General features: G+C 37.9%; 1 protein-coding gene across 1 annotated transcript in view; it reads right to left on the bottom strand.

The window, feature by feature from the left end:
• Positions 1 to 25829, bottom strand: part of GPM6A (glycoprotein M6A) — a 135853-nt gene that overhangs the window by 18888 nt on the left and 91136 nt on the right. The window contains exons 2-3 of the mRNA XM_045286575.1: positions 10269 to 10461; positions 2386 to 2686 (exon numbers count right to left, since the gene is read on the bottom strand). Of these exons, the coding sequence (XP_045142510.1) occupies positions 2386 to 2686; positions 10269 to 10461 (494 nt within the window). The remainder of the gene's footprint in view (positions 1 to 2385; positions 2687 to 10268; positions 10462 to 25829) is intronic.

Raw genomic sequence — 25829 nt, 5'->3', positions numbered from 1 at the left:
GGGGTCGCTATAAGTCACTTTGACTCAATGGCAGAGAGTTTGGTTTGAGTGGATTTGGAGGGTACTTATTAACTGGGAGCAGTGGTTGTACAGTGGTAGGATTCTCATTTTTATGTAGGAGACCTAGGTTCAGTTACAACCAATAAGCGTATGGGCACTCATGACCAATCTGGCTGTGGTGGCTTGCTGTGATGTTAAGCAGATTTCTGTAGAGTTTCAGAATGAGTTAAATTAGTGGTGGGGTGGGGTGCGGCGGCCCAGTTAGCTCCTTATGAAAATCAGCTATTGAACCTTCTATGGATCACAAAGGTCTGATCTGCAAATGATCCACACAGCATTTCATCCCATTGTGTATGAAATATTAGCAAGATTTCTGTCTCTCTACACTTAGTAGCCAGTGAAAGGCATTTCTGTTTATTTCGGTTTTTCAAGCTTGATTTTGCTATCTTCTTTCATTGCTAAGTGGTTCTCAACCTTCCTAATCCTGCAACACTTTAATACAGTTCCACATGTTGTGGTGACCCCCCAACCATAAAATTATTTTCGTTGCTACTCCATAGCTGTCATTTTGCTACTGTTTTGAATTGGGTGACCCCTGTAAAAGGGTCATTCGACCTCCTAGGGGTTGCGACCCACAAGTTGAGAACTGCTGGCTTAGAGGATGATGTGTGTATAAAGCAGAGGACTATTATATGACAGCATTCAATAATGTAAAGATCCTGTTAAGTTTACCCAAGAGAAAAAATGAAAAATAGAAAGTTTAACAGTGCTGGTGTACATCTAGGTATTTTGAATGCTGTTATAATGTTTTTGCGTGTTGTGAATTTATCTTTTTTTTAGTGAACAAATATACAAAGCTTTTTCTACATGTTCAATTTAGTGGTGATGATTGTATTTAAGTTATGCTACTATTCTGGCCATTCTTTTCCAAATTAATTCACTATCATTGTCTTGAACTCATTGCTCTTATGCTTCCCCAAATATAAACTTTTGGATTGCTATTGTCAACTTAATACCACAAAGATGATTCTTTAAAAGAGCACATGCTCAAAGCACATGTACATCACTTAAATTTAAGAGAAGCTGTTTGTTATTGCTATTAAATAAATCTTCAGGGGCTATTCTTTGCCTTAAGGTTACGGTTTAAAGATGATCTCAGTGTCTTAGCTTTGGTGATTGGATCTGCTCTGCTATGGTTTCAGAAAATCTGGGCTCCGTGAAACATTTGAAACTTAGATCCAGATTTCCCCTCTTCTGATCAGCATACTTCTATTGGCTTTCTGATCAAGACATTCAGTAATGCAATTGACATGGACAAAAACAAAAACAAAAGTTAGTTGACTTTTAACTATTTCGAGAGGTAGCATCTGATGAAGAACCAATTATATCTGAAGGAAGAAGTCCAAGCTGTACTGAAGGAATAAGCCCAAAAAACGGGTTCAGGAGTAGGAGCTGTGAAAGCATTCACTCATCCATGCCAACAAATTTGGAAGACAGCTACCTGGTCAATTAACTGGAAGAGATCCATATCTGTACCCATGATTAAAAAGGATGACCCAACAGAATGTGAAAATTATAAAACACTATTATTGATATCACTTGCAATTACAATTTTGGTGAAGATAATTGACCATGGTTGCGGAAGGACATTGACAAGGAGCTGTCAGATACTCAGGCAGATCTAGAAGAGGACATAGATCAAGGGCTATGATTGTCAGATGGATCTTGGCTGAGAAAAGAGACTATTAGAAAGATGTTTACTTGCATTTATGGACAACTCAAAGGACTTTGACTGTGGGGACCATAAAAACAGTAAGAACAACAACAATGAATAGACTTGAGAAAGAGGGAACACCAGAATCCTTAGATATGATCATGCAGAGCCTTGTACATCGATCCATACAGAACAAGAGCATATCGCGTGGATGACCATCGGGAAAGGTGTATGTCAAGTTGTACCTTCTCACCACACTTATTCAAGTTTTATGATGAACATATAATCAGAGAAGAAAAGTGCTAAGCAAATCTCTCTGAAGATGAATGTGGCATCAGGGTGGGTGGAAGGCTTATTAGCAACCTGTGATACATAGATGGAACAACCTTGCTTGCTGAAAGTGAGGAGGACTTGCAACACTTGCTGATGAATTTCAAGGAGTATAGCCTTCAGTTTGAATTACAGTTCAGTGAAACAAAAACAAAAATCCTTACAACTGACCAATAGGTAACACCATGAGAACCAGAGAAAAGATTGAAGTTGTCAAGAATTTGGTCTTGCTTAGATCCACAATCAATGCTCACGGAAGCAGCAGGCAATAAAGCAAATAATGTGTTGGGTAAATCTGGTACACCCGACTCCTTTAAAGTGTTAAAAAGCAAGTTTATTACCTTGAAGACTAAAGTGTTCCTGACACAAGCCTTCGTATTTTCAACCAGCTCATAAGCATTTGAAAGTTGGACACTAAATAAAGACGATCTAAGAATTGATGCATTTGACTTATGGTGCTGCCGAAGAAAAATGCAAGTGCCATCGACTGCCAAAGGAGCAAACAAATCTGTCTTGGAGGAAGACGAGCCAGCATGCTGCGTAGAAGCCAGGATGGTGAGACGTTGTCTCATGTACTTTTGATGTGTTAGGAGGAGAGCGCAAGCTCTGTACAAGGGCATGCTGCTCGGTGAAGTAGAGGAGCTGTGAAAAGAGGAAGATCTTGACAAGAGAGGCGGATAGAGTAGTGGAAACAGCTTCAAGCATGAGAACAGTTATGGAGATGGTGCAGGACGGGGCTCAGTTTCATATTGTTATAGCAAGGGTCACCGCGAGTCCCAAACAACTTGATGGACCTACCAACAATGTTGCTATATTGCTTTTTTATTGGACAGAATTTTATTATGATTACGTAACATTTTCACATTGTCTGAAATGTGGTATATTATCACATCACCTGAATCAGTAAACACATGTAGATTGGGACCACTCTTGTTCCTAATTTGTGTGTGTGTGTATACTCTGCCACTCAGTACATGCCAACTCACAACACTGTAGGGCAGGGTATCACTGCTCCTGTAACTGTTGACTGGAGTAGAAAGCTTCACCTTTCTCCAAAGAAGTGGCTGGTAGTTTCAAAATATGAACTTTTAGATTGCGGCCCAACTCTTAATCACTACTCCACCAGTGTGTGTGTGTGTGTGTGTGTGGGGGGGTGAACACACATGAGTGTATATACAGGTGTCTACAGATATACTTCATCTATTTATATTATATATGTGTATGGCTATGTGCATATGTGTATAGATAGATACACACATCCATATAAATAAAAACACACTAGAGTACTTTGAAACGTTCATGGTAAAGTGGAATTAAAGGATAATCGAAGTTTTCCAAATACTTTTTAAAATTCTATTATACATCCCATTATTCGTATTTTCTAAGACTTCACTATAAAATATAACATTTAATTAACATGATACCTAGATTAAATGAGTTTTAAAAATTGAAGATTTTGTGTAAGCACATGTGTTTGTGCAGATATGTTTACTTTAGGTGTTATGGACATGATACTAGTTCCTTCCACCAACCTGAAAAGATTATTTTTTTACAATCCTTCTTTTGACTCACCTACTATTAGACAAAACTACAGGAAAACTATATGAACATGCTCTCATACTTCCTATGTCCACATAGTTCTAAATATTTATATTTTATATTCCACAATAAGTGTTTGTCAGGCAGAAATTGCTGCAAGTGTGAAAATAACCATGGTCACGTGGCAAAATAAAAGAAAGCATCCTTCACATATGCACTTACTTCCTAATTCCAGAAAGTATCAATATTCCTTCCTGTGGGAAAAGCGCATGTTACTTTTGTCACAGCAGATATGACCGAGGTTCATGAGAAAAGGAGCGTGTACTGGGTTTGCAGGGGGCTTTGAATGTAGTCACACGTGTACTCGAGACACGGGCAGAGGAACCTTCGAGAGAAACACTCAGAAGAGAGGACAATGTGGAATGGCCTTCAGCCCAGGCATTTCAGAAGCTACCAGAAGCTTGATGAGGTTAAAAAAAGTTTTTAGAGGAAGCACAGCTCTGTCCATAACTTAATTCTCCTAAAACTGAGAGAATACATTTTTGTTGCTTTGCGCCAAAAAATATGTGGTGATTTTTACAGCAGCCACAGCAACAGATGCAGTTAGCATTTACCCTTTACGTGTGTGCGTATACATGTATTCATTTCTTCCCAAGAATTTAAGAACTAGCTTGAAAGTAATTCTGAGTCATCTAATTGATCTTTGTGTTACAAATCTTGTATTAGAATGCAGTGGTTTGATAGTAATGCAGGGAAGTTTCTAGAGTGCATAAGATTTCTTCTTAGAGTGGGGGATGGAGATATTTTAATAGTATTTAAAATGGTTGCTTCTTCCTAAAACTTAAATCAATGGCTTAGTGCGTAGGAGATGAGTGGATTCCCACTCAAGATATACTGAGGCGAATGGGTCCATTTGTTTTGTTTTCTGTTGGTTTAGTTGTTAAATGAACCAAGGAAACAGCAGCAGCTACATTCAGCTATGTTAACGGCTGCATCGAAGATGCTTTGGGGTGTCGTAGCTGTGATAAATAAAATTTGTCTTTTACTTAGCTAAACTTCATGAATATTTTAAGCTTCACATTCATTACATCATTAGAAGCATATTTAGAAAAGTTTGATGATAATTAAATATCAATCATAATCTCTTTAGATTTTTATCATTTAAGTTACACACAGAAGGAGAGCCATTGGAAGTGAGTAGTACAGCAAGCTGATCTACGTATTCATGTCCTATTGCTGCTATTAAAAAGTTATCACAATCTTTCCACCGTAAAATAAAACTTTCTTACAGCTCTGAAGATCAGAAATCAAAATTCAGATCAGTTGACCTAAATCAAGGTGGTGGAGGCTACACTTTGTCCAAAGATGCTGAGGGAGAAGGTGAAGAGGTATAAGGGGCATCATTGCTGATGTCTGATGGATCATGATTGAAAGCAGAGAATGCCAGAAAAGATGTTTACTTGTCTTTTATTGACTGTGCTGAGTCATTCAACTGCACGGATTACAACAACTTATAGATAGCCTTCACAGGCAGGGGAACTCCAGAACACTTCCTTGTACTCATGTGGAACCTGTACAGGCAACAGCAGGCTCTTGTGTGAACAGAACAAGGGAACACTGCATGTTGTGAAATCAGGACAGGTGTGTGTCCTCTCATCAGAGTCTTCGATCTTTATCCTGAGCAAATCATCAGGGAAGCTGGATTTAAGGAAGAAGACTGTTGCATCAGGATTGGAGGAGGCTTATTAACACCCTGAGGTATGCTAATGACACTACCTTCCTTACTGAAGGTGAGGAGGAATTGAAGCCCTTGCTGACGAAGGTCAAGGACTGTAACCTTCAGTACACATACAACTCAACATAAAGGAGACAAAGTCCTCACAACTGGACCAATATGTCACATCAGGATAAATGGAGATGACATGGAAATGGCCAAGGGTTTTGTTTTACTTGGATCCCCAATCAAAGCTCACGGAAGCAGCAGTTAAGAGATCAAAGGATACATTGCATTGAATAAATATGCTTCACAAGATTTCTTTAGAGTACTGAAAAGCAAGGATGTTACTTTGAGGAGTAAGGTGTATAAGTCATGGTATTTTCAATTGCTTCATATGCATGTAAAAGTTGGACATTGAATAAGGAAGTCTGAAGAAGAATCGATGCTTTGAATTGTGCTGCTTGTGAAGAGTATTGAAAGTACCAAAGACAGTTAAAAGGACAAAAAAAAATATCTGTCTTGGAAGAAGTACAGCCAGATTACTCCTTAGAAGTAAGGATGATGAGACTTCTTGCATACATTGGACATGTTGTTAAGAGAGACCAGTCCCTGGAGAAGGACATCATGCTTTGTAAAGTAGAGGGGCAGGGAAAAAAGGAAGGCCCTCAGTGAGATGGAATGGCACAGTGGCTGCCTCAGTGGGCATAGGAACAATTGTGATGACAATGCAGTGTTGTTCCTTGGGCTGCTATGGGTTGTAACTGACTGAATGGCACCTAATGACAGAGCTGCCGGCATTCCATCACTAGTGGTTCTTCTCCGCAACTTCAAAGTCAACAGCATCGTATCTTTCTTCATTGAAAGCCATTTGCAGCATTCCTGGGTTGTTCCAGTGCCCAGGCTGTAGTTCTCACTTGGAGAAACACTGGTTAAAAACCACCAGCCACTTTGTTCATGAACGAATTACATAGTACATCTCTTGGTCCCTGGTATGCTATTGATCTAATTCCTTTTTGCCATAACTGTTTCTAAGGGCTACAAGAAGCAATTTGCCTTCAGCTGGCCACACACTTTGACTGTCCTATCTCAAAGTTATATCAATGCTCCAGACTGATATGATATAATTTATAATACCAAAAGATCTACTTTATTTCTTGCTATCTCAGTGGCATTCATATAGCACAATAACATCTTGACACAGTACTCTGAGATAAGAGAGTTTAAACCAGTTCAGGAAAAGATCTTCCTTGTCACATAGTGAACTGTAGCTGGAGACTAACTTGCTCTTGCTTTGGGCAGGTGAGTACATCATACTCATCGTGACCCTGTAGGACAGACGGGGCTACCGGAAACCTCCATGAGGATGGCAAAGAACAGAAGTGGTGGCTTGAGTTAGGAATATCTGCTAATGGGAGCAGTGGGTTAACACACTATCCAAAAAGTACACAGTCAACAAATGCCCGTGAGACCCAGGAAATAAAGGGACTAAAAAGCAAATAAAAAGCTTCTCGGACACCAAGAGGAAGCGAGTTAAAGTAGAGCTAAAAGAATATAGCAACGAGTCGCAACATTTTTGATGCTTTTACCCTTTTCTCTCTAGTAGTCTTAAAACTTCAAATGAAATATGAAAAAAAAGATTTAGTGATGGCCTCTTCTTCAGATATGGGAACTGAAGTTCAAATTACCTGCTATTGGTGAAAGATGTTAGTTTTAATAGTTACATATTAGAAAAGTATATTAAATAAAAATGAAAATTATTTGCTAATATATATTTAAGAGGTGGGCTTATTTATTATAGCCATGATGGCAAAATGTCCCATTCATATTTTGTGTGACTGCCTTTCATGTCTCCCTGTACAAGCAGAGCTGTTGGACATGGTCCAATAGTGTACATAGTTAAGAAGAGGGAGACACGGAAGAGATGTTGGAGGGAGGAGAGGAGGGAGAGGAAAAGGTCGGGAAGAAGGACTGTGGAAGAAGAAGGAAAGGGAGAGGAGAAAGAGAAAGTTAAAACAAGAGGAGGAGGAGAAGCAGAAGGAAAGACATCGATAGGAGATCTCTTTGGGACCCTGAGACAGAGAGAATGGACTAATTTTGCAGATCCTATGGACCTGGAAAATTAGTTTTATTTTTTAGGTCATTTATCAAATAGACTTTTTATTGATAAATATATGCTATATGGTTACTTAATTTTATTGAATCAAGCCTGAAAGTTATCAAGAACAAGAAATACTCTGTAAATCACTGAAGTTGCATGTCAGACCTTTCGTATCCAATAAGTCTTTTGCTTATACTTTTGAAAACGTATCTTATTACCAAGGAGGATGCATTGCCTGCGTATCTAGATTTCCCTCTCCTGTATTTTTTATTTAGCTAGTTTTACTTCCTTTGTGTTATTTTTCCCTTGCACATTCCTCCAATACCCTATAAGTCACATCTGATTCTTTACCGCCTATAAACTTTAATGTAAATTTAGCAATTGGCATTCATGTGTCAAGCAGTCCATATTCCATATTTTCCTCTATGGTTTCACGAAATGTTTGATGGTATGGGGAGAGTTTAAATATATTTAGTAATGCAAAACCCTTTTATAAATAATTCTAGATATCTGAAAGGAGCTAAGACAGAGGTTCTCAACCTTCCTAATGCCGCGATTCTTTAATACAGTTCCTCATGTTGTGGTGATCCCCAACCATAAAATTATTTTCACTTCTACTTCATAACTGTAATTTTGCCACGGAGATGAGCCAATCAGGGTGCAAGGTAGCAATGATGAAACATATAACTTTTCCTCTAGTTCTTAAATGCTTCCTTCCTCCCACTATTATCATGATCCCAATTCTACCTTACAAATCTGGCTAGGCCAGAGGATGTACATTGGTACAGATAGCAACTGGAAACACAGGGAATCCAGGACAGATGATCCTTTCACGACCAGTGGTGAAAGGAGTGAGCCTAGAGGGTGAAGGGAATGTGGGGTGGAAAGGGGAAACCGATTACAAGAATCTAGGTATTGCTTCCTTCCTGGGGGACGACAGCAGAGAAGAGGGTGGGGGAAGACATCAGACAGTGAGACTTACGACAAACTATAATAAGTTGTGAATTATGATGGCTTCATGAGGTAGGGGGTTGGGGAGGGAGGGGGGGCAATGAACAACTGATAATTAAGGGCTGAGGTGGAGGGCAAATGTTTTGAGAATGATGAGGGCAGTGAATGTACATATGTGCTTGACACTATAGATGGATGTATGGATTGTGATGAGAATTGTATGTGCCTCTAATAAAATCATTTTATATATATATACATAATGCAGGATGGATTTTCATTGTTACAATTGAACATTATTAAAGCATTGTGATTAATCCTAAAACCAATATGTCATTATATATTGTGAAATATTTATTTCTAATGACAAGTAAATGGAATTTTTTCTTGAAGCATGGTGTAGCATAGGTTACAGTCTTCACGCCGGGCACTATGTGGGTGTATCTGCATGTAGGCAGGCCTGCCTGGAGATGGATAGAGGAGTGGTGTCTCGGTTCCTAAGACCTCCGGGCATATGTGTTTTCCGATGGTCTTAGGTGACCCCCGTGAAAGGTTTGTTCGACTCCCAAAGGGGTCGTGACCCACAGGTTGAGAACCACTAAGAGATCATTTGGTCATTTAATTTTATTCCAACAAAATGATACTCTCTCAATTCTAGAAATACGTTATTGATATCACATTTAATTTCGAATGCTACAGACCAATCAATGGTAAGCATTTCAATTCAAGCATATGATTTCTAGTCTCTGATACAAAACTCCACACATGACTTCTTAAGAACCCTAGTAGTTCTGTGATGCATAGAAGTTTGTTGTCTCCATATCAAGCCAATGTCTTGTCGATTGAATTCTGATAGACGTATACACGTTACTTGACTTATTAAGTTTTTAATTTCTTACAAATGCCTAATTTTATATCCAAATTTAGAAATTTGAATGTAACCTGAGGATAGAAAAATCGAGATTTTTAAGGACATCTGTGGTAGCTTAAAATACTATAGAGTGTAAAAATTTTGTCCAGTGTAGGCTGAGATAAAATTATAATGAAAATGTCAGCTTTCACACATTGAAATATAACCACAAAACCATTTTCTTAACTCTCCTCAAACTTACCTTCAGTAATCTAAAGCACATTTGAATAGTTGAACTATATCCCAAAAGATGAGTATCATTTATAAACTCTCAAAGATCATTTCATGTTCCTTGAATCTAAGGTAACAGCCACTGGATCTTAGTTTTATTTTTATTTTAATATTTTTATTTTTGGATCTTAGTTTTCCGTAGAAAACTATTAAATAGCACACATATCTGCCTAGCTTTATATGTTGTGTATAATGATCCGCTGCCCACTGTGCTTAAATAATTCAGTACCATGGATAATGCTATTGTCTTTTCAGAACTAATTTGTAAAACTAAGTTACATTGGGAAAAATAAAGAGAGTGATATTTATTTGACCTTTTCCAGTTCATGAGTTTTTTTAAGCTATTTATTCTCCATTTCCGTTTTTCAGTGGCATTGTCAAAGCTCTGATACTTCAGCTTTGGGGAGTAAGTTTCTGCAGTAACAGTACTCCTTTCTTGAGTGGTTAGTGAATCCTTATCCTCTTAATCACCTAGTATGAGTGTATGCGTATGTGCTATCCATATTCAACTTAATGGTAACTGTGCTGTAGATAAATCTTTGCATATAACTCAAAAGCATAGACAGTCCAGATTGAGTTGGCCTCTGACCTTGTGCCAGGTGTCCTGTATAGATTGTAGAGATCAACTGTTTTAAGATCAGTGTTTTTTGACTTACGGATATTCCAAGAGTGTTGTATTTTCATATTTACCATCACTTCACTAAACGCTATACCCCAATTTATTTAACACACAGAAATGTGATCATAAACTCAAAAAATGTAAGTACTAGGATTGACTTACATGGTAAAGACGTCCAGTGTGTCTCCAGCAGTTCTTGCCATCTCAAAGTAGGTTTGCAGAATAGTGACAGATCCAGAAAGTGCTTCATGGCCACAGCCACAAAATAGGGCCACTCCAGCATAGAGCAGGATGGTTGCAATCAGAGAGGCGTAGGGAATGCCCCCTAGGCATTTGATACAGCACTCAAAACACCCTGCAAAAGATCAACAGACAAAAAAGAATTGTTAGTATTATTTTGGGGTAATCTAATATTAAAATTGACTGACATAGTGCCTGCAGCCCTGGACCTCAACTACAGCAACAGCTGTGAGGGTGGCCCAGGACTGGGCAGTGTTCCATTCTGTTGTATTATACGGGTTGGAACCAACCTGATAGCACCTCACAACAAAAAGAGCAATATTATTTTTTTCAAACTTTAGTATTCAAGAATGTTGTTATGCAACTTTATATTAAGAGATTGGAATAGTCTGAAATTTTAATATTGTTAATTGAACTGGACTTCTTAATAGGAGCATGGCTCATCTCATTTGCCCAGAGCTGGTATAAAAGGAGTTTGAACAATTCCCCACTTCCCTAGTGGGGAATGTTTCTTGAATATTTCATGAATGTGTTTTTGAATATTCCTCCCCCGGGACACTCACATACATACAAGATGTGGGGAAGCAGGAAAGGTTAGAACAGCTTGAAATTTCATGTAAGAAGAAGAAATTTCACAGCAGATGGCTGAGCCCAATGCACATAGCACACGAATGTCACTGAATGCAGTTGAAGATGGAGATTAGCAGGTTGGCAGAAAAATCTTTGGATCATTACCTGTCTCTGGATGCTCTAAAATGACCATCTTATTGATAATTGAAAAAAATAAATAAAAACAAATAAAATTGGTACCAAATCAATGAGCAGTTACGTCTGTTTTGTCAAATGTCCCAGCCAACTCCATTGTCCTGCACTGAAATGTGTCCTACAAAAATATATGTCAACTTGAGTAAGCCATGATACTCAGTCTCATGTAAGTAGCCTCCATTCTATGAATTAATATAATGATCTAATCTTTTATATATCTTAATATCTATGAGGCAGGATTGGAAGCAATTGTGTTCATCTATAGGGCTAGTTTGCATATTGAGTTGATCTCTGTTGAGATGAAACCAGTGAGCAGAGATCACTGCTACTAACGAAGAACTAGACGCTGAGTCCGCATCCTTTGGACCCAGCAGGACTGAGGTAAGAACCTTGTGGGACTGTTGGGAACCTTGCAGACCTGGGACAAGATTGATTCCAAGGGACACCAGGTCCACAGATGTTGAAAGGAGACAGGGACCTTCCTTCACAACTGACACAGAGAATAATATACAATGAAAAAAATGTGACCTTTATGGCACTCTGAATTTAGACTTCCAGACGCCGAAACTAGGAAAAAATAAGTTCTGTTGGTTAAAGCCACCCTTTACGGTATTTCTATAATAACACCACCACATAACTAAAACATCTTTGATTTTAAATCCTATTCTTCTGGGCACTCTTTGCCACTGTTCAAAGATCATTAGCCATAGGAATGGGCATTTCCACCATGGGCGATGTAAGGTGTCATAAGCAAGCCATCAGTCATTTCATTCAGCATGCTCTAAACAGTGCTTCATAACCTACGCAGTTCAAATATAAATAAGAGCCCCCAAACTATATCCACAGATAGGAATGAAGCTGGATTCATTCAAGATTATCACTCATTAAAAATCAAATCAGAATATTAGTCCAGTAACAAGTAAAATGCTAAATTGTGGGAATCTGGTTTGCAGAAGGCTATGGATGACAGTGGGTGTCCAAGATATATTTGTGAGATCTACATAGGAAATAAGTCTCTAGTGATCTCCCTCTCTTTACAATAAAGGATGAGAGGAAAGCAGTTGCCAGATACAGTCCATTAGAGCGATGACTATAGAAGATCAAAATGATAAACCATAATTAACGTTTGTCAGTTGCTCCCTCCTCTGATACATGTTTGGCTGATCTGGTTCTCAACATTTTCTGTGTTGTTTGTTTCTTTGTTCATATTGGGGTTTATCTCAGATGTGTTATGTCATTGGGATTCACCCTCTGGAATTTTTGCTATATGTTTTTCTGTTTTACAGTATATGAAACCCAGGCTTGATGAACCTATAGGGACAGTAAGTAGAATAAGGATTTCTGGGAGATACAGTGATGGGGGGAAGGAGGGTAAAAGGAAGCTGATGTCAAGGATTTCAGGAAGGAAAAGGATGTTTTGAAATTGATTGTGGTAGCAATTGTATAGTCGTGCTTGATGTGATTGAACTATGGAATGATATATCTGTGTTAACTTCTAATAAGATGGTTTAAAAAAAAAACACTGTTGAAGTCTTCTAATCAATACGTTACTTATTTGGAGTCAGTTTCCATTCTTTTTTAAAATTCCATTTTATCGCTCCTTGGGCTTTAGATGAACCAATAACAGCCTGTGTCCAAGCAAGGCCGTGTGTGTGCTGGTGCTGCTTCCACGTATGCTGTCAGCGCTGCCGCAGGAAGGAGAACTTACAAAGCATTGCCTTTCTGATCTAGAGAGAACGAGTGGTAAATCCCCAAACCGGGTAGACCCGTATAATCCAAGTAAATATCTCAAAACGAGTTTAAAATCCCCAAATTAAATGAAATATTTTACTCCCTACTGAGTATCATTTCAATCCCTGATAGGTATATTATCGCAATGCAAAAATACAAATTCCCCTAAAAAGTCCATTACCACTAGGTCAGGAGGCAATTTTTTAATAAGTTCAGATAATCTGAGCATATTTTATTCAAAGCAAAGAATTTTAAGGATCTTAGTGAACACACGTTGCACTTGTATTGGGCTACATGCTAATTAATCCCACTCCTCCATAAAGCCTGGGCTGTTTAAAAGGAGCGTCTCAGAACTCCATCTGGGGAAGCAGCACATCATTTCAGTACTCTCTCCAGCTGCCAGGATCCCAAGTAGTTGCTGGCGGGGGAGTGTCTTTCTACCCACGGTGAGAAACATCTTTGGCAAAGCAGCAGAGTCACCATAGCAACCATGCCCCTGGACCCAGGATATACTTTCAACAATCTCTCTTTAAGCCCTAGGATTCTGCCACCAAGTATCACCCTTTTGTTTTGGTTTAGTGCACTTGAACAAGAGAAATATTCTATTAAATGATGGCATCAACTAAGTGTTTGTGAAAGGATAATAAATGGGGTGCTGACACTAGAAAAGATATCCTTCTTCAAAAATTCTTAGGAAGATGTTAAAGATTTTTTGCCACCAGACTCATTTTTGATACTGCGTATTATGAGAAAAGGACCATTAATTCTGAAATCAAGCAGATGGTTCTAATATTGAATGCAGAATTCACATGTTATGGAAACTACCTATGTACCCAAAGAAGCACGTCTCATACTCAGTTTCTGGTACTTTTAAAATGAAATAATACTCTGTCTTCAGCTTTAACATGAAAGTAAATATCAAAGGACTAGGAGACTTTCTTTTCAAGACATTCTCTGATCCCTTAATATTTGTATTTTTTAAAAGATAAGGAGAAATATTAACTTACTGCTACATAAATATTTATGGATTAAATGTAATCCTTTATGTTTTTTCTACAAACCACACCAAAAAAGAAGCAAGAAGTACCTAGACCAATAAGAAAAAGAGCACGCTAGGGAAACCAGTGACAGCATGGGTCAAACAGCACAGATGATGGAAAGGAGATATTCGAGTGGGAGTGGCACTTGAGATTGGCAGTACACTGACAATGTTTTCATTGTCACGTGATTATCAGCACCATTAATCAGTGTTCTTTTCTCTCTGAGGACCAGCAGTGTCAATTTATTGTCAAGTTTCCAAGAGAATGTGGTTCCATCTGTAGATTGTCTTATCTGTTTCGTCGGACAACCCGAGGGCCAGAATGAAACAACACTGCATCTTCACATGTAAAGCAAACCCTCCATGTGCTCAGCATCCTCGGGTTGTCCTGGTCCTTCCTGGGCCTTTCAGTTACCAACAAACAGTTGTGTCTACTTAGTGGGCTCCTGGTTGGCATTTAAAAATCGATTTTGTATATATTGGCTAAATGATTACTTTGATTCCAAAAAATATTTTTAAATTTGTGGATTACTTTGCATTTTATGTTGATAATCATACCACTTGGGGAAAGTTTGAATTATATCTTTTTCCATTGCAATTTTTGTACCTTAATTTTCTTATGGTGTTTGAGTTAGTTGTAGTGAGAAAAGTAAAAATAGTGAGAAAGGCTTGTTTTTGTTTCTAATACTAGTGAAACCCATTTCTTATGGGAAAAAAACCATATATAAAACCATGATGAACTGGGTAAATAGGATCCCTTTAATTTTATATTCTATAAGATGCTATTTGGTTATACTTGTGATAATTGCCCTTTTCCCCCTAACCTGCCATTTAGTTTTTATTCTTATTCTTTCTCATTTAAAGTTATACTCGAGTGTAAGTTTAGGTTAAGTTTACATGGTTTACATGTCATGCTAAAGTGTTTCTCTATTTTTGTTTCAATCAATTTATTCAACAATGTATTATTAAGCTTTCAGCCTACAATTTTTAAATCTCTGGCTCGCAATGTTCTCTGCTAATTACAATTATTCAGAAGTGCAGACTAATAAAGGAGTCCAGAGCATTTTATGGCCAAAGTAAGATCCTAGTTATAGAGCATCTCAGTTTGGCAATTAAATAGTCTGGGCTGCAGGTGGCCACACCATTTCAGTTCACAATCCAATTGCTAGAAATAACCACATGCCACCCCCACAACCAAGCGGAAGCAAGAAAGTTCAATTTTTCTGTATTTCTAAAACATAGAGATCCATGAATATTTAAAGAATATCACTAATTATTTTCATAGTAAGTAATGTCAGAACTTTTTCCACATCACTTTTAGTTCCAAATAATGCATTTTGAATAATTATGTTCTAATTTCATATGGCACCACATGTGTGTCAGCTTGTCTTACCTTAGGGGCTGTGTGTTGCTGAGATGTTGAAACTATACCACTGGTATTTTAAGTGCTAGCTAGCAGGGGCTCCCAAAGGGAGCGGGTTTCCGATGAGATTCCAGACCAAGAACAGACAACTAGGAAGCCCTCCGCTCCCCACTTTGGAGGAAGAAGCCACTATGCTGTGTGGGTAGCTTCACAGCACTACCAAACACCGAAAGCCTAAACAAAGGAAGCAGGACGTGGTAGGAGATACTGCCCCAGGTCCAAGGGGACTCGAAATGTGATGAAGGAAGAAATGATTTCTGGGAGGGGATGTGACAATGGAGATGTGAGTCAGATAAAGTTAGTGGGAGTGGAGCCTTTGGAATCTTCATTTGCTGATGGGGCACGACTCAAGTTCAAGGGAAACAGCTGCAAAAATCTTCTAGTGTTTGGAACTTGGAATGTGTGGAGTAGGAATTTAGGAAAATCAAAAGTGGTTAAAAATGAAATGGAATGAAGGTCAATATCCCAAACATTAATTAGAGAGCTGAACTGTATTCCCATTTGAAGCAGAAAATTCTATGATTTCCTATACCGGGAATAAAACAATCAATAGGAATGGCCTGATATTGTTACAATGGATCTTGCTAAATCCATCATGAAGTACAAAAGAGAAGAATGCATGCTTTAAAATCAGGAGAGATTTGGGTCAGGGTTGTATGCCCTTACAACATCAGAGAAGCTGGATTATAGGAACGAAAGTGAGGCATCAGCAGTGGAGGAAGGCTTACTAACAATTTGCAGTATGCAGAGCACACAACTTTTCTTGCTGAAAGTAGGGGAAATTGAAGCACTTGCTGATGAAGATCAAGGATTGAAACCTCCAGTATGGATAACATCTCCATGTAAGGAAGACCAAAATCCTCACACTGGACCATTCGGTAACATGATGATAAATGGACAAAAGGCTGATGTTTTCAAGGATTTTGTCTTATTTGGATTCACCATCAGTGCTCATGGAAGTAGCAGTCAAGAGATCAAAGACATACTGCATTAGTTATTTCTGCCATGCAAAACCTCTTTTAGAGTATTGAAAGATATTTGGGTGTTACTTTGAGGATTAAGGTTTGTCTGGCCCCCAGGTCCCTGGTGGTGTAGTGGTTACATATTGGGCCGCTATTCTCATGGTCAGCAGTTCAAAAGCACCAGCAGCTTCAACACGGAAACCCTGGACTTTATACTCTCGTCAACAGTTACAGTTTTAGAAACCCACAGAGGGTCACTATGAGTCAACATGGACTTGATAGCAGTGATAAGACCCAAGCCATGGTATTCTCCATGGCATCATATGGACACTGGATATCGAATAAGGAAGTCAGTAGAAGTGGTGCATTTGAATTGTGATGCTGGAGAAGAATATTGAACGTGCCACGGACTGCTGAAAGGACAGACTGCTATGTATTGGAATAAGCCAGGTCAGAGTGGTCCCTAGAGGCAAGGATGGCAAGACTTCTTACATACTTTGGACCCCTTGTCAGGAGACAAGAGTCTCTGTAGAAGGTGATCATGTTTGGTAAAGTGGAAGGGAAGGGAAAAAGAGGAAGGCCCTCAGAGGAGGTGGTTCGACACAGTGGCTGCATCTGCGAGCTCAGGCAAACGCCGTATTGTGAGCATGGCGGGAGACAGTGCAGTGTTGTCAATAGGGTCCCAGGTGGACTCTATGGCACCTAACAACAGCAACAACAATAGTTTGATATGACTTCTTTTCAGATTCTATAGATATACTTCACTACATGTTTGTCAAGGATTTGAAATAGAGGCAGAATTTGTTTATTTTCAGTCTTGTTTTCTAATATAAACATTCAAGATTATATAATTTCTTTAATTTTACTCTTGCTGCACTCCACAACATCTATTATATAGAGTTTTTTACCATTATTGTTCAGGTATAAGTATTTTCTAAAGTCCATTATGATGCTTTATTGGGGTATATTATTTTTATATTTTTCGACTAGCTATAGTTTCATTTTACAAACATGATATTTTTCTACTTATGTATGTGCTATTTTATTTTACTTATATTGTGGCTAGAGAACATGGCCTAGAGGGCATAAATTACTCAGACTTTATTGTGATTGACTTTCTTTAATTTAATCCTAGACTTGAGACTTTTCCAGCTCTACAGTACCAAAAAAAAAAAAAAAGGCCGCAGACCCACAGGAGGGCTGGCTCATGGTATCAAATTCTGTGTATGTTTGTTTTTTCCCCCTCCCTTTACTCATTCAATATAAAGAGAGGTATTTTGCTTTCTGCCTTATACAAAAATTATGACATTGCCATTGTTCTGTTTCTTTTCATTTATTAGTTTTGTTGTTTGATTTCAACCTTTCAATGAAGCTCTTTTGAATACTCATTCTTAATGTTATGTACTTACATATGATGACCTCCCTAAGTCCGATGAAAGTTGCAGTCTCTTTCATAACAACTCTTAATACCTGAACACCAGCTGAAAAGCCCAAAGAGAATAGGGATGCAAATAATCAAAGACTTTACTGGCTCCCAAGCTATCTTTTTGGCTTATCAGAACTCCTTGCTTCAATTCACTTTTGGTTTCTGAGTATTTTGCTTACTGCCTTGCCATGACACCAACCTATAAGTATATAAACTTAATTGTATCTACAACTTGAGAATATATAAACAGACACATTCAAATATTCATCCCCAAATTTTAATTGTTTTGCAGCAGCTATATTTTTCATGTCTATATAACGTGGAGTTGACTTTTGAATATCAAAAAACAACCAAAGATCACTAGGTACTTGATAAATGCCTCCAAATTTAAAGAAAGAAATAGAAGTTAATTAATTAAAAAAGGAACTCAAGGAGCAAAAGCTAATAAACAATGAGAGCATCAAAGGATACACTCGGAATACAGCATGATAAATAGATAAGTAAATGATAACTCACCAGATGATAAATAAATAACCCTGGGTTACAATAAAATGTATTGTATTCATTTTAAAAATATATATGTTAAATTAGGTAACAATAAAAAGTTTAAAACTCTTGTTGAATAAAATAAAAATATAGGGTACCAGATGTTTAAAATTTTATTGTATGAGTTAGACAACAAAGAACCAGAAATCTATGACAAGTAGAACACGGAGACAAAGCTAAAAATTGGAGAGAAAAGAGAAGCAACTGAGAAGATCGAGCAAAGAATTTCAAATAATCCAAAATAATGAGTTTAATCACGAAAAGGTGAGAAAATAAAGATTGGCGAGATACCAAATAATTCATCTAAGACAACTTGTAGATGTGAAGAACACAAGTCTGCACATTGTTAGGATTAGTATTGTTTCTTCCAGGAATAGACTTTTTCTACTGATGCCCTATAACTAACTGAATGTAAAAGAAGGAGGGAGATCTGTTTCAATGTCAGAAAATGTCTTAAATTAAGACATGACAACTGCAGCAAGTAGGATGAAGATTGTTTTAGACACCACCATCATCACGGAAATAAAAGGTTAAAGTTAGACCCAATTATTTTTTTAGAAGATTATTTCTCAAAATTTTATCACAATTCTAATTGCATGCATGATGTGTTTCTCCATATGCTGATCCCACTTAATTACATGTGTGTAGTACATGAGATACATTCTTAATATCTTTGCTTCTAAGAAACATCCTGGCCATCCTTGTTCCCAAACCGATTTGGTAACTTTCCTAGCTGATTATGATATATTCAATCTTCTATGTCAACCCTATAACTTAAATGCATTCATTGTTCTTCAGTCTATCTTATTTTTAGCCAAGTTCTCACATGCACAGAAGGTGAATGAAAACATCATGGCTTCCGTCAGACACACTTTAGTCCTCACAGTGATATAGTTGCTTTTTAACACTGCAAAGAAGTCTCTCAGAAATTGCTCAATGAAGTGCTTAGTTTAATTTCTTGACTGCTCCTTCATTTGGGTATTGATTGTGGATTCTGATAAAAGGAATTCCTTGATAACTTCCATATTTTCTCTTTCCACCGTAACCCACCTAGTCGACCACTTAAGATTTTTGTTTTTATGCCGTTGACATGTCATCTGTACTGACGGCTGTCATCTGTGATCTTCATCAGTGCAATCCTTTGCATGCAGGGTGCAATAGTTTCTAGACCCCCTGGGATACCAGGATCTGAAGAACCTCCAGTCCTTATATAATTTCGGATCTTATTAGCATATAACATAAGCACATTGTCCGGTGTACTTTGAGGTTTTTCTAGATTTCTCATACTACCTCCTACAATGTAATTACTTCTAATACCTAATATAGTATGATGCAAATAGCATTTTATGTTCTTTTAGCCTTTGAGGATAACTGTGTCCATGTAATTGCTTCCCGTACCACACCCCCGACTCCTGCCACTGGAATAGTTTCTGTTCGTGGTTTGTTGAATCCACAGTCGTTACAGCAAGCAATGTTGTGTCATCTGCCATGTTCTTCCTTCAATCCATTTCTCAAACTATTTGGTTGGCTTACAGATTGAATAATTAAGTATAGTGAAAGTATACAATCCTGACACACATACCTCCAGACTGTAAGCCACAGGCCCTCTAATCAAAATCTATTACCATTCGTTCAATTCTGACTGAAAACTACCTCAAATAGGTTTTTCAAGAATATAAATATTTTTGGAAGGAGATACCCTCATCTTTATCCTGTAGAGTAGTTGATGGGTTTGAACTACCAAACTTATAGTTATCAGCCCAACACCAAATCCATAATGCCGCTGGGGCTTGTTCTTAAATCACACAGTATCCCTTTATTCCTCTTCATGCTCTACATAAAGTGGCTGCATGTACACAATTAAGTAGAACCACAACTCAATCAAGTTCCAACTGTACTAAATTTATGCTGAATGCTCACTCCTTTCTCCTGTAACAACAGTATGATCACTCAATAGTCTTATATACTGTGTATGCAGTCATGCAAAAAAAATATACTCTCCACCTTTTTTACGCATGCATTTTGGAGAGTAAAATAAAACATACTTTTACAGGACTTTTATGTGCATCCTTCAAAACACTTTCTGCAAAATTATAGAACACATTGTTACACAAATAATGTATGTGAAATAAGGTTGTGCAAACTTGTGCACACACCTTGCCTTCTATGGGTACTACCTGTGTTATATGGGTTTGCACATGATTTATTTGGGCGTACTATATGTGAAAATTAAGGTAGTATTGTGATATGTTGTTAGCAATCAGAGTACCCAGACCACAGTGCTCATTAATAAATCATTATCATTCCGGTATTCAAATCATGCATAAAAATTCATATATACAAAATTATATATGTAATCATCAGTGAAAGGCCCCTTGGTATAAAATATAGCAAACTTGAAAGTCAAGTAATAATATAATTGTACACATCTGTGCTCTTAAAAAAACGCCTTGGACTGTACAGCTCCAACAATAGCTACTCTTACATTCATGGCATTGTCATCTGTATTTTAAACTGTTCTAGAATATAGTTGAGATAATATCTAAATAACAGTAAAGGTTTTCTTACACATTCACTACATTTAACTAAACAAAATTCTGGCTTGAAGTGTACATTTGAAGAATTCTGGGCAAAGTGACTTAATGACAGAATTTTATCTTTAACCTTTTAAAAATTGTTGCAATAATGTGCTTGAACAAATGGATGCTTAGTTTACAAAGTGCCTACCTATAGAAGAGTGAAAGCGTATGCAGAGATTTGAGACACACTCAGAACCGTCCTGGTTTTATGGCTAGGCATCAAAATCCCCAGGGATTTCATTAAAAATAGAGATCCTACAATCCCCTCTACTGAGAATCCATCTGTTTGTATCAAGCACTGCAGAACAGTTAATTTTGATCTGCAGATGTAGTAGCATATGGAAACCATGCAGCATTATATAAGATTATATTAACTACTTAGGATGTTTGAAAATGAGTTTGTAAAACAGATATATGTGAAATAAAAGGATTAAGAAAAATTTACTCAAAATACTTTGGATAAACCAGTAAACAAACTATGCAATTCATCCCTAATGACATTGTTAAGAATTTTTTTCTCAGTAAGAATTTTTAAATAGTCCCACTGTGCCCATAACTATGCGCAGACATTTAATGTATTCACTGGTGTGATCTTCACAGCAACTGAAAGGATAATTATACACAGGCGGTTTTTCAAAAGACTATTGAGAGTTGATACTGAAAACTAAGTGGATGCTTGTGTATTGGGAATTTTCTGAAAGAATAGTGATAGTTCTACTTTTAAAAAATGTTGTTATTATGAAAATTTTTGCTAATATTCAAGATTTAGCTTCTCCTCCCAAATGTATCACTAATTAAAGAACATTCAGTACTGGTCAACATGCCTTAGCCAGAATGTTTTGATTAATTCACTCATTTCCCTACAGTAGGAAATTTAATTGCTTCAATAATGGTTAATACAGTACTCTTCCCACTGTGATTAAAAAAACAAAACAAAACCCTAGAGTGAAGGACCTGTCAGGCAGAGACAGGGTTCTGATGCATGGAAGCCATGCCTTGGCTTGGGGCAAAAGGCCATCCCAGAGTTGGTCTGATCTCCTGACACCTGTGGTGTTTTGGCAGAACACATCTTTCTTGTACAGATGATGTTTAGAGATCCAATTAAAATCCTCATTCTCTCTTGTAATAGATGGATCAATTAGCACCAGTCTCCTACTGCTTGAGATCTGAGTGGTTTGTTCCTTTGAACCATTCCACCTTTGCTCAAAACATCAATTTTTTGGTTGCCTAACCAGCCACTCCCAAAGGGTATTTGCATAAAACAGCAATCTGTCATCATTTATCACACTTCAATAATTTTCCTGGGTTCAACTTAACTGTTCTCAATTGGAATCATTTATGCAGCTACAATCAAAAGAATCTAAATGCCTGACCAAATCAGGTGCCTTAAGGTATTTTCTACAATGACATCTGTAGCAACCAAGCTAACATGCCTAGAATAGGTAAGCTTTCTCAGAGAAAAAGAAGACAGAAGAGACAGGCGCCTTAAGGTATTTTCTACAATGACATCTGTAGCAACCAAGCTAACATGCCTAGAATAGGTAAGCTTTCTCAGAGAAAAAGAAGACAGAAGAGACAGGCATCATTGGATGTAGCAATGGACTTCTGGTCATCTTACATCGTCCTCATGGCCTCCAGTTTAAAACCAAACATTCAATCCTAGGCTTCCCCCCTCCGCACACACTTGGCACTTTACACACACAACACCTTATTGATCTGATTTATTGACGTGTTGGTGGGCTTTCTATGCGCACTATAATGTTAAAAACCACAAGATCCAAAAGTGCTGGTGTTTATTCACTTCAGTATATGCAGTTCCTAGTACCTTACGGAAATGATAGTATGTCCAATTGATATTGTTGAACAGATGAGTACATTGGAAAATGCACAGCAAAACAAAAAACAAAATAGAACCGATCAAAAAGAAGTTATATTAGCTTCAAAGTTTCTATCATCTTCAACCTGCAGAAAAAAGTATCTGCATCATGAGCATTTCATGAATGAATGACATGAGGAATGGACACGTGTTTTTATTACTATTCTTCCTGTCCCATGATAGCCCTACAAATAGCAACTTTTCTTTCTTCCTTTTTCCTTGAGTAACTGGTGCCCATTCTCCATTCTTTGTATATACTCCCATGTTGCCAGGCCAGTAGCGGGAAGTTTTATTTGAAAATATAAATGATACTTTCCTGCTTAAAGCACTTCTTGTCTTTCCATACTCCTTAGAAGCAAATCCAAACTCTTATGATTATATCACACAGAGGCTACCTCTCAATGCCTTGAATACTAGCCCTTGACAGCATTTGCAGCCATGCTGTCTCCTCTGCCTTGAGTAATCTCCTGACGGTCTTCCTGTATTAGGTTCCTGCCTCTTCAAAGTCTCTTCCTTAGAGAAAAATCTCTCTTACTGTTCGTGAATCAATATTGAAGAAATTGAAATCATGTATTCATTAATGATCAGGTAGGGTTGTCTGGATCATAACATATGCTCAAGTAATTGAAGTTTATTAGTAATAGAAATGTATTTTCATTGTGTTTTCTGCATTAATGCTTATCACTTAAGTAAAAGACTCCACAGATTGCCAACACATTTGGTTTCAGTTGGATGGTTGCACTGCTATTAACTGAATATGTATTCATCTGTACATGTTCACTTATGCACATATGAAGATAATTCAGAGTATTGCTCCTGGGATTCCAGTTCATACACACCAAAATTTTTTAAAAACCTACTGCCATTGAGTCAATGCTAACTCAGAGTGACCCTGTAAGAAAATAAAACTGCCTCTGTGAGTTTCTGTGGCTGTAACTCTTTTTGTTATTATTATTAGGGACTCGTACGACTCTTATCACAATTGATACATCCATCCATTGTGTCAAGCACATTTGTACACTTGTTGCCATCATCATTTTCAAAACATTTTCTTTCTTCTTGAGCCCTTGGTATCAGCTCCTCATGTTTTCCCTCCCTCCCACATGAACCATTGATAATTTATTAATTATTATTATTTTTTCATGTACCGCACGGACTGATGTCTCCCTTTACCCACTTTCCTGTTGTCCATCTCTCTGGGAAAGGGTTATAGGTAGATTGGTTCCCCCTTTGGTTCCCCACCTTCACCTTCCCCTACTGGTATGGCTACTCTCAATATTGGTCCTGAGGGGTTAATCTGTCCTGGATTCCCTGTGTTTCCAGCTCTTATCCGTACCTGTGAACTTGCTCTGGTCTAGCCAGATTTGTAAAGTAAAATTAGTCATGATAGTGGGGGGGAGGAAGCATTAAAGAACTAGAGGAAAGTTGTATGTTTCATTGCTGCTATCCTGCACCCTGACTGGCTCGTCTCCTCCCTGCGACCCTTCTCTAAGGGGATGTCCAATTGCCTACAGATTGGCTTTGGGTTTCCACTCCACACTCCCTGCCCTGTTCACTTTGACATGATTTTTTTGTTCTGGGTCTTTGATGCCGGACACCTGATCCCATCGACACCTCATAATCACAAAGGGTGGTGTGCTTTTCTTCCATGTGGGCTTTGTTGCTTCTCAGCGATATGGCCATCCACTTGTTTATTTTCAAGCCTTTTAGATCCCAGACTGTCTTGATATAGCTGGGCACCAACAGCTTTCTTCACCACATTGGCTTATGCACCCATTTTGTCTTCAGGGATCATGTTGGAAGGTGAGCATCTCAGAATGCCTGATTATTAGAACAAAGTGTACTTGCGTTGAGGGAGCACTTGAGTAGAGGCCCATTGTCCACCTGCTTCCTTAATACTAAACCTATAAATATATGTACATAGACCTATTTCCCCATCATCATATATAAATATATTTACATATGTACATGCCTGTATTTAGACCTCTATAAATGCCCTTTGCCTCCTAGTTCTTTCCTGTACGTCCTTTTACTTTCCTCTTGTTCCACTATCATGTTCAGCCTTCATTTAGGTTTCAGTAATTCCTCTCAGTTACATTGCTCTTGATCAAGCCCTACCAGGCCTCCTACACCCTCCTACCACCGATTTTCGGTCACTTACTGTTCTCTTGGTGGATGTAACTCTTTATGGGAGTAGAAAGGGTAGTCTTTCACCCGAGGAACTCCTGGTAGTTTAGAGCTGCTGACCTTGCAGATAGCAGCCCAACTCATAACCACTTATGACACAGGTTTACTGTAGGAAAAACATGTCTCTGGACCAGTGAATGTTTGCAGATAAGATCTCTTCTTAATATACTTGGTTTTAGCTTAGTCTCATCAGGACCTTAAAAACATAAGTGGTCCAAAGAAAACAGTGACTTCCAAGGGGATCGGTTAGGCCAGTGAAGTTCAAAGCAGAGAGGTCAGCTCAGAAGGTTATGACGACTGGTGGGATTGCCAAGGAGTAATCTTAATAGCCCCTTGGGGATTACAACAAAGCAGTGGCTGCTCCCTCAAAGATTGACATCTTAGAAACGCAAAAGGACTGCTCTACTCTGTCTTAGGATTTCTAGGAATTGGAAGCAAGTAAATGTGTTGCTTTTTAATCTTGATAGATTTTCTTGAAGGATACAGGACAAGTATGTGGGTACTTTATGAAGAAGTTTTAAGAAAATGGAAAACTGCATTAGGGGTAAAAAGGCCATAGAATTGCACGATATTTTTTTCCTCCGCTTCATGAAAACACACCTATTCATACTTTGAGGATAACTAAAACTGTCTTATAAGAATTTTGTTCAAGAACCTCATCCATTCTACAGCCCTGATCTTACTACCTCTTCAGAGTTCATTTTTTCTGGAACTTAAAACAACAACAACAACAACAGTAAAATAGTTAAAAAGAACACAGCATACATCCCTGGAGGATACCAAAACAGCCATTTCTTTGTAGTGTAAATTAAAGACCATCTTGTCTTCAGAAAAGTATAGATCTAGACAGAGGATATCTTGAGAAACAATAGCTTCACACTTGGAATTTTTGTTGTTGTTTTTAATCATTTTATTAGGGGCTCATACAACTCTTATCACAATCCATACA

Source organism: Echinops telfairi, unplaced genomic scaffold (assembly GCF_000313985.2).
Source record: "Echinops telfairi isolate 266 unplaced genomic scaffold, ASM31398v2 ScPeMD7_9;HRSCAF=40, whole genome shotgun sequence".
NCBI lineage: Eukaryota > Metazoa > Chordata > Mammalia > Afrosoricida > Tenrecidae > Echinops > Echinops telfairi.
This window is presented reverse-complemented; position numbering and strand designations above follow the sequence as displayed.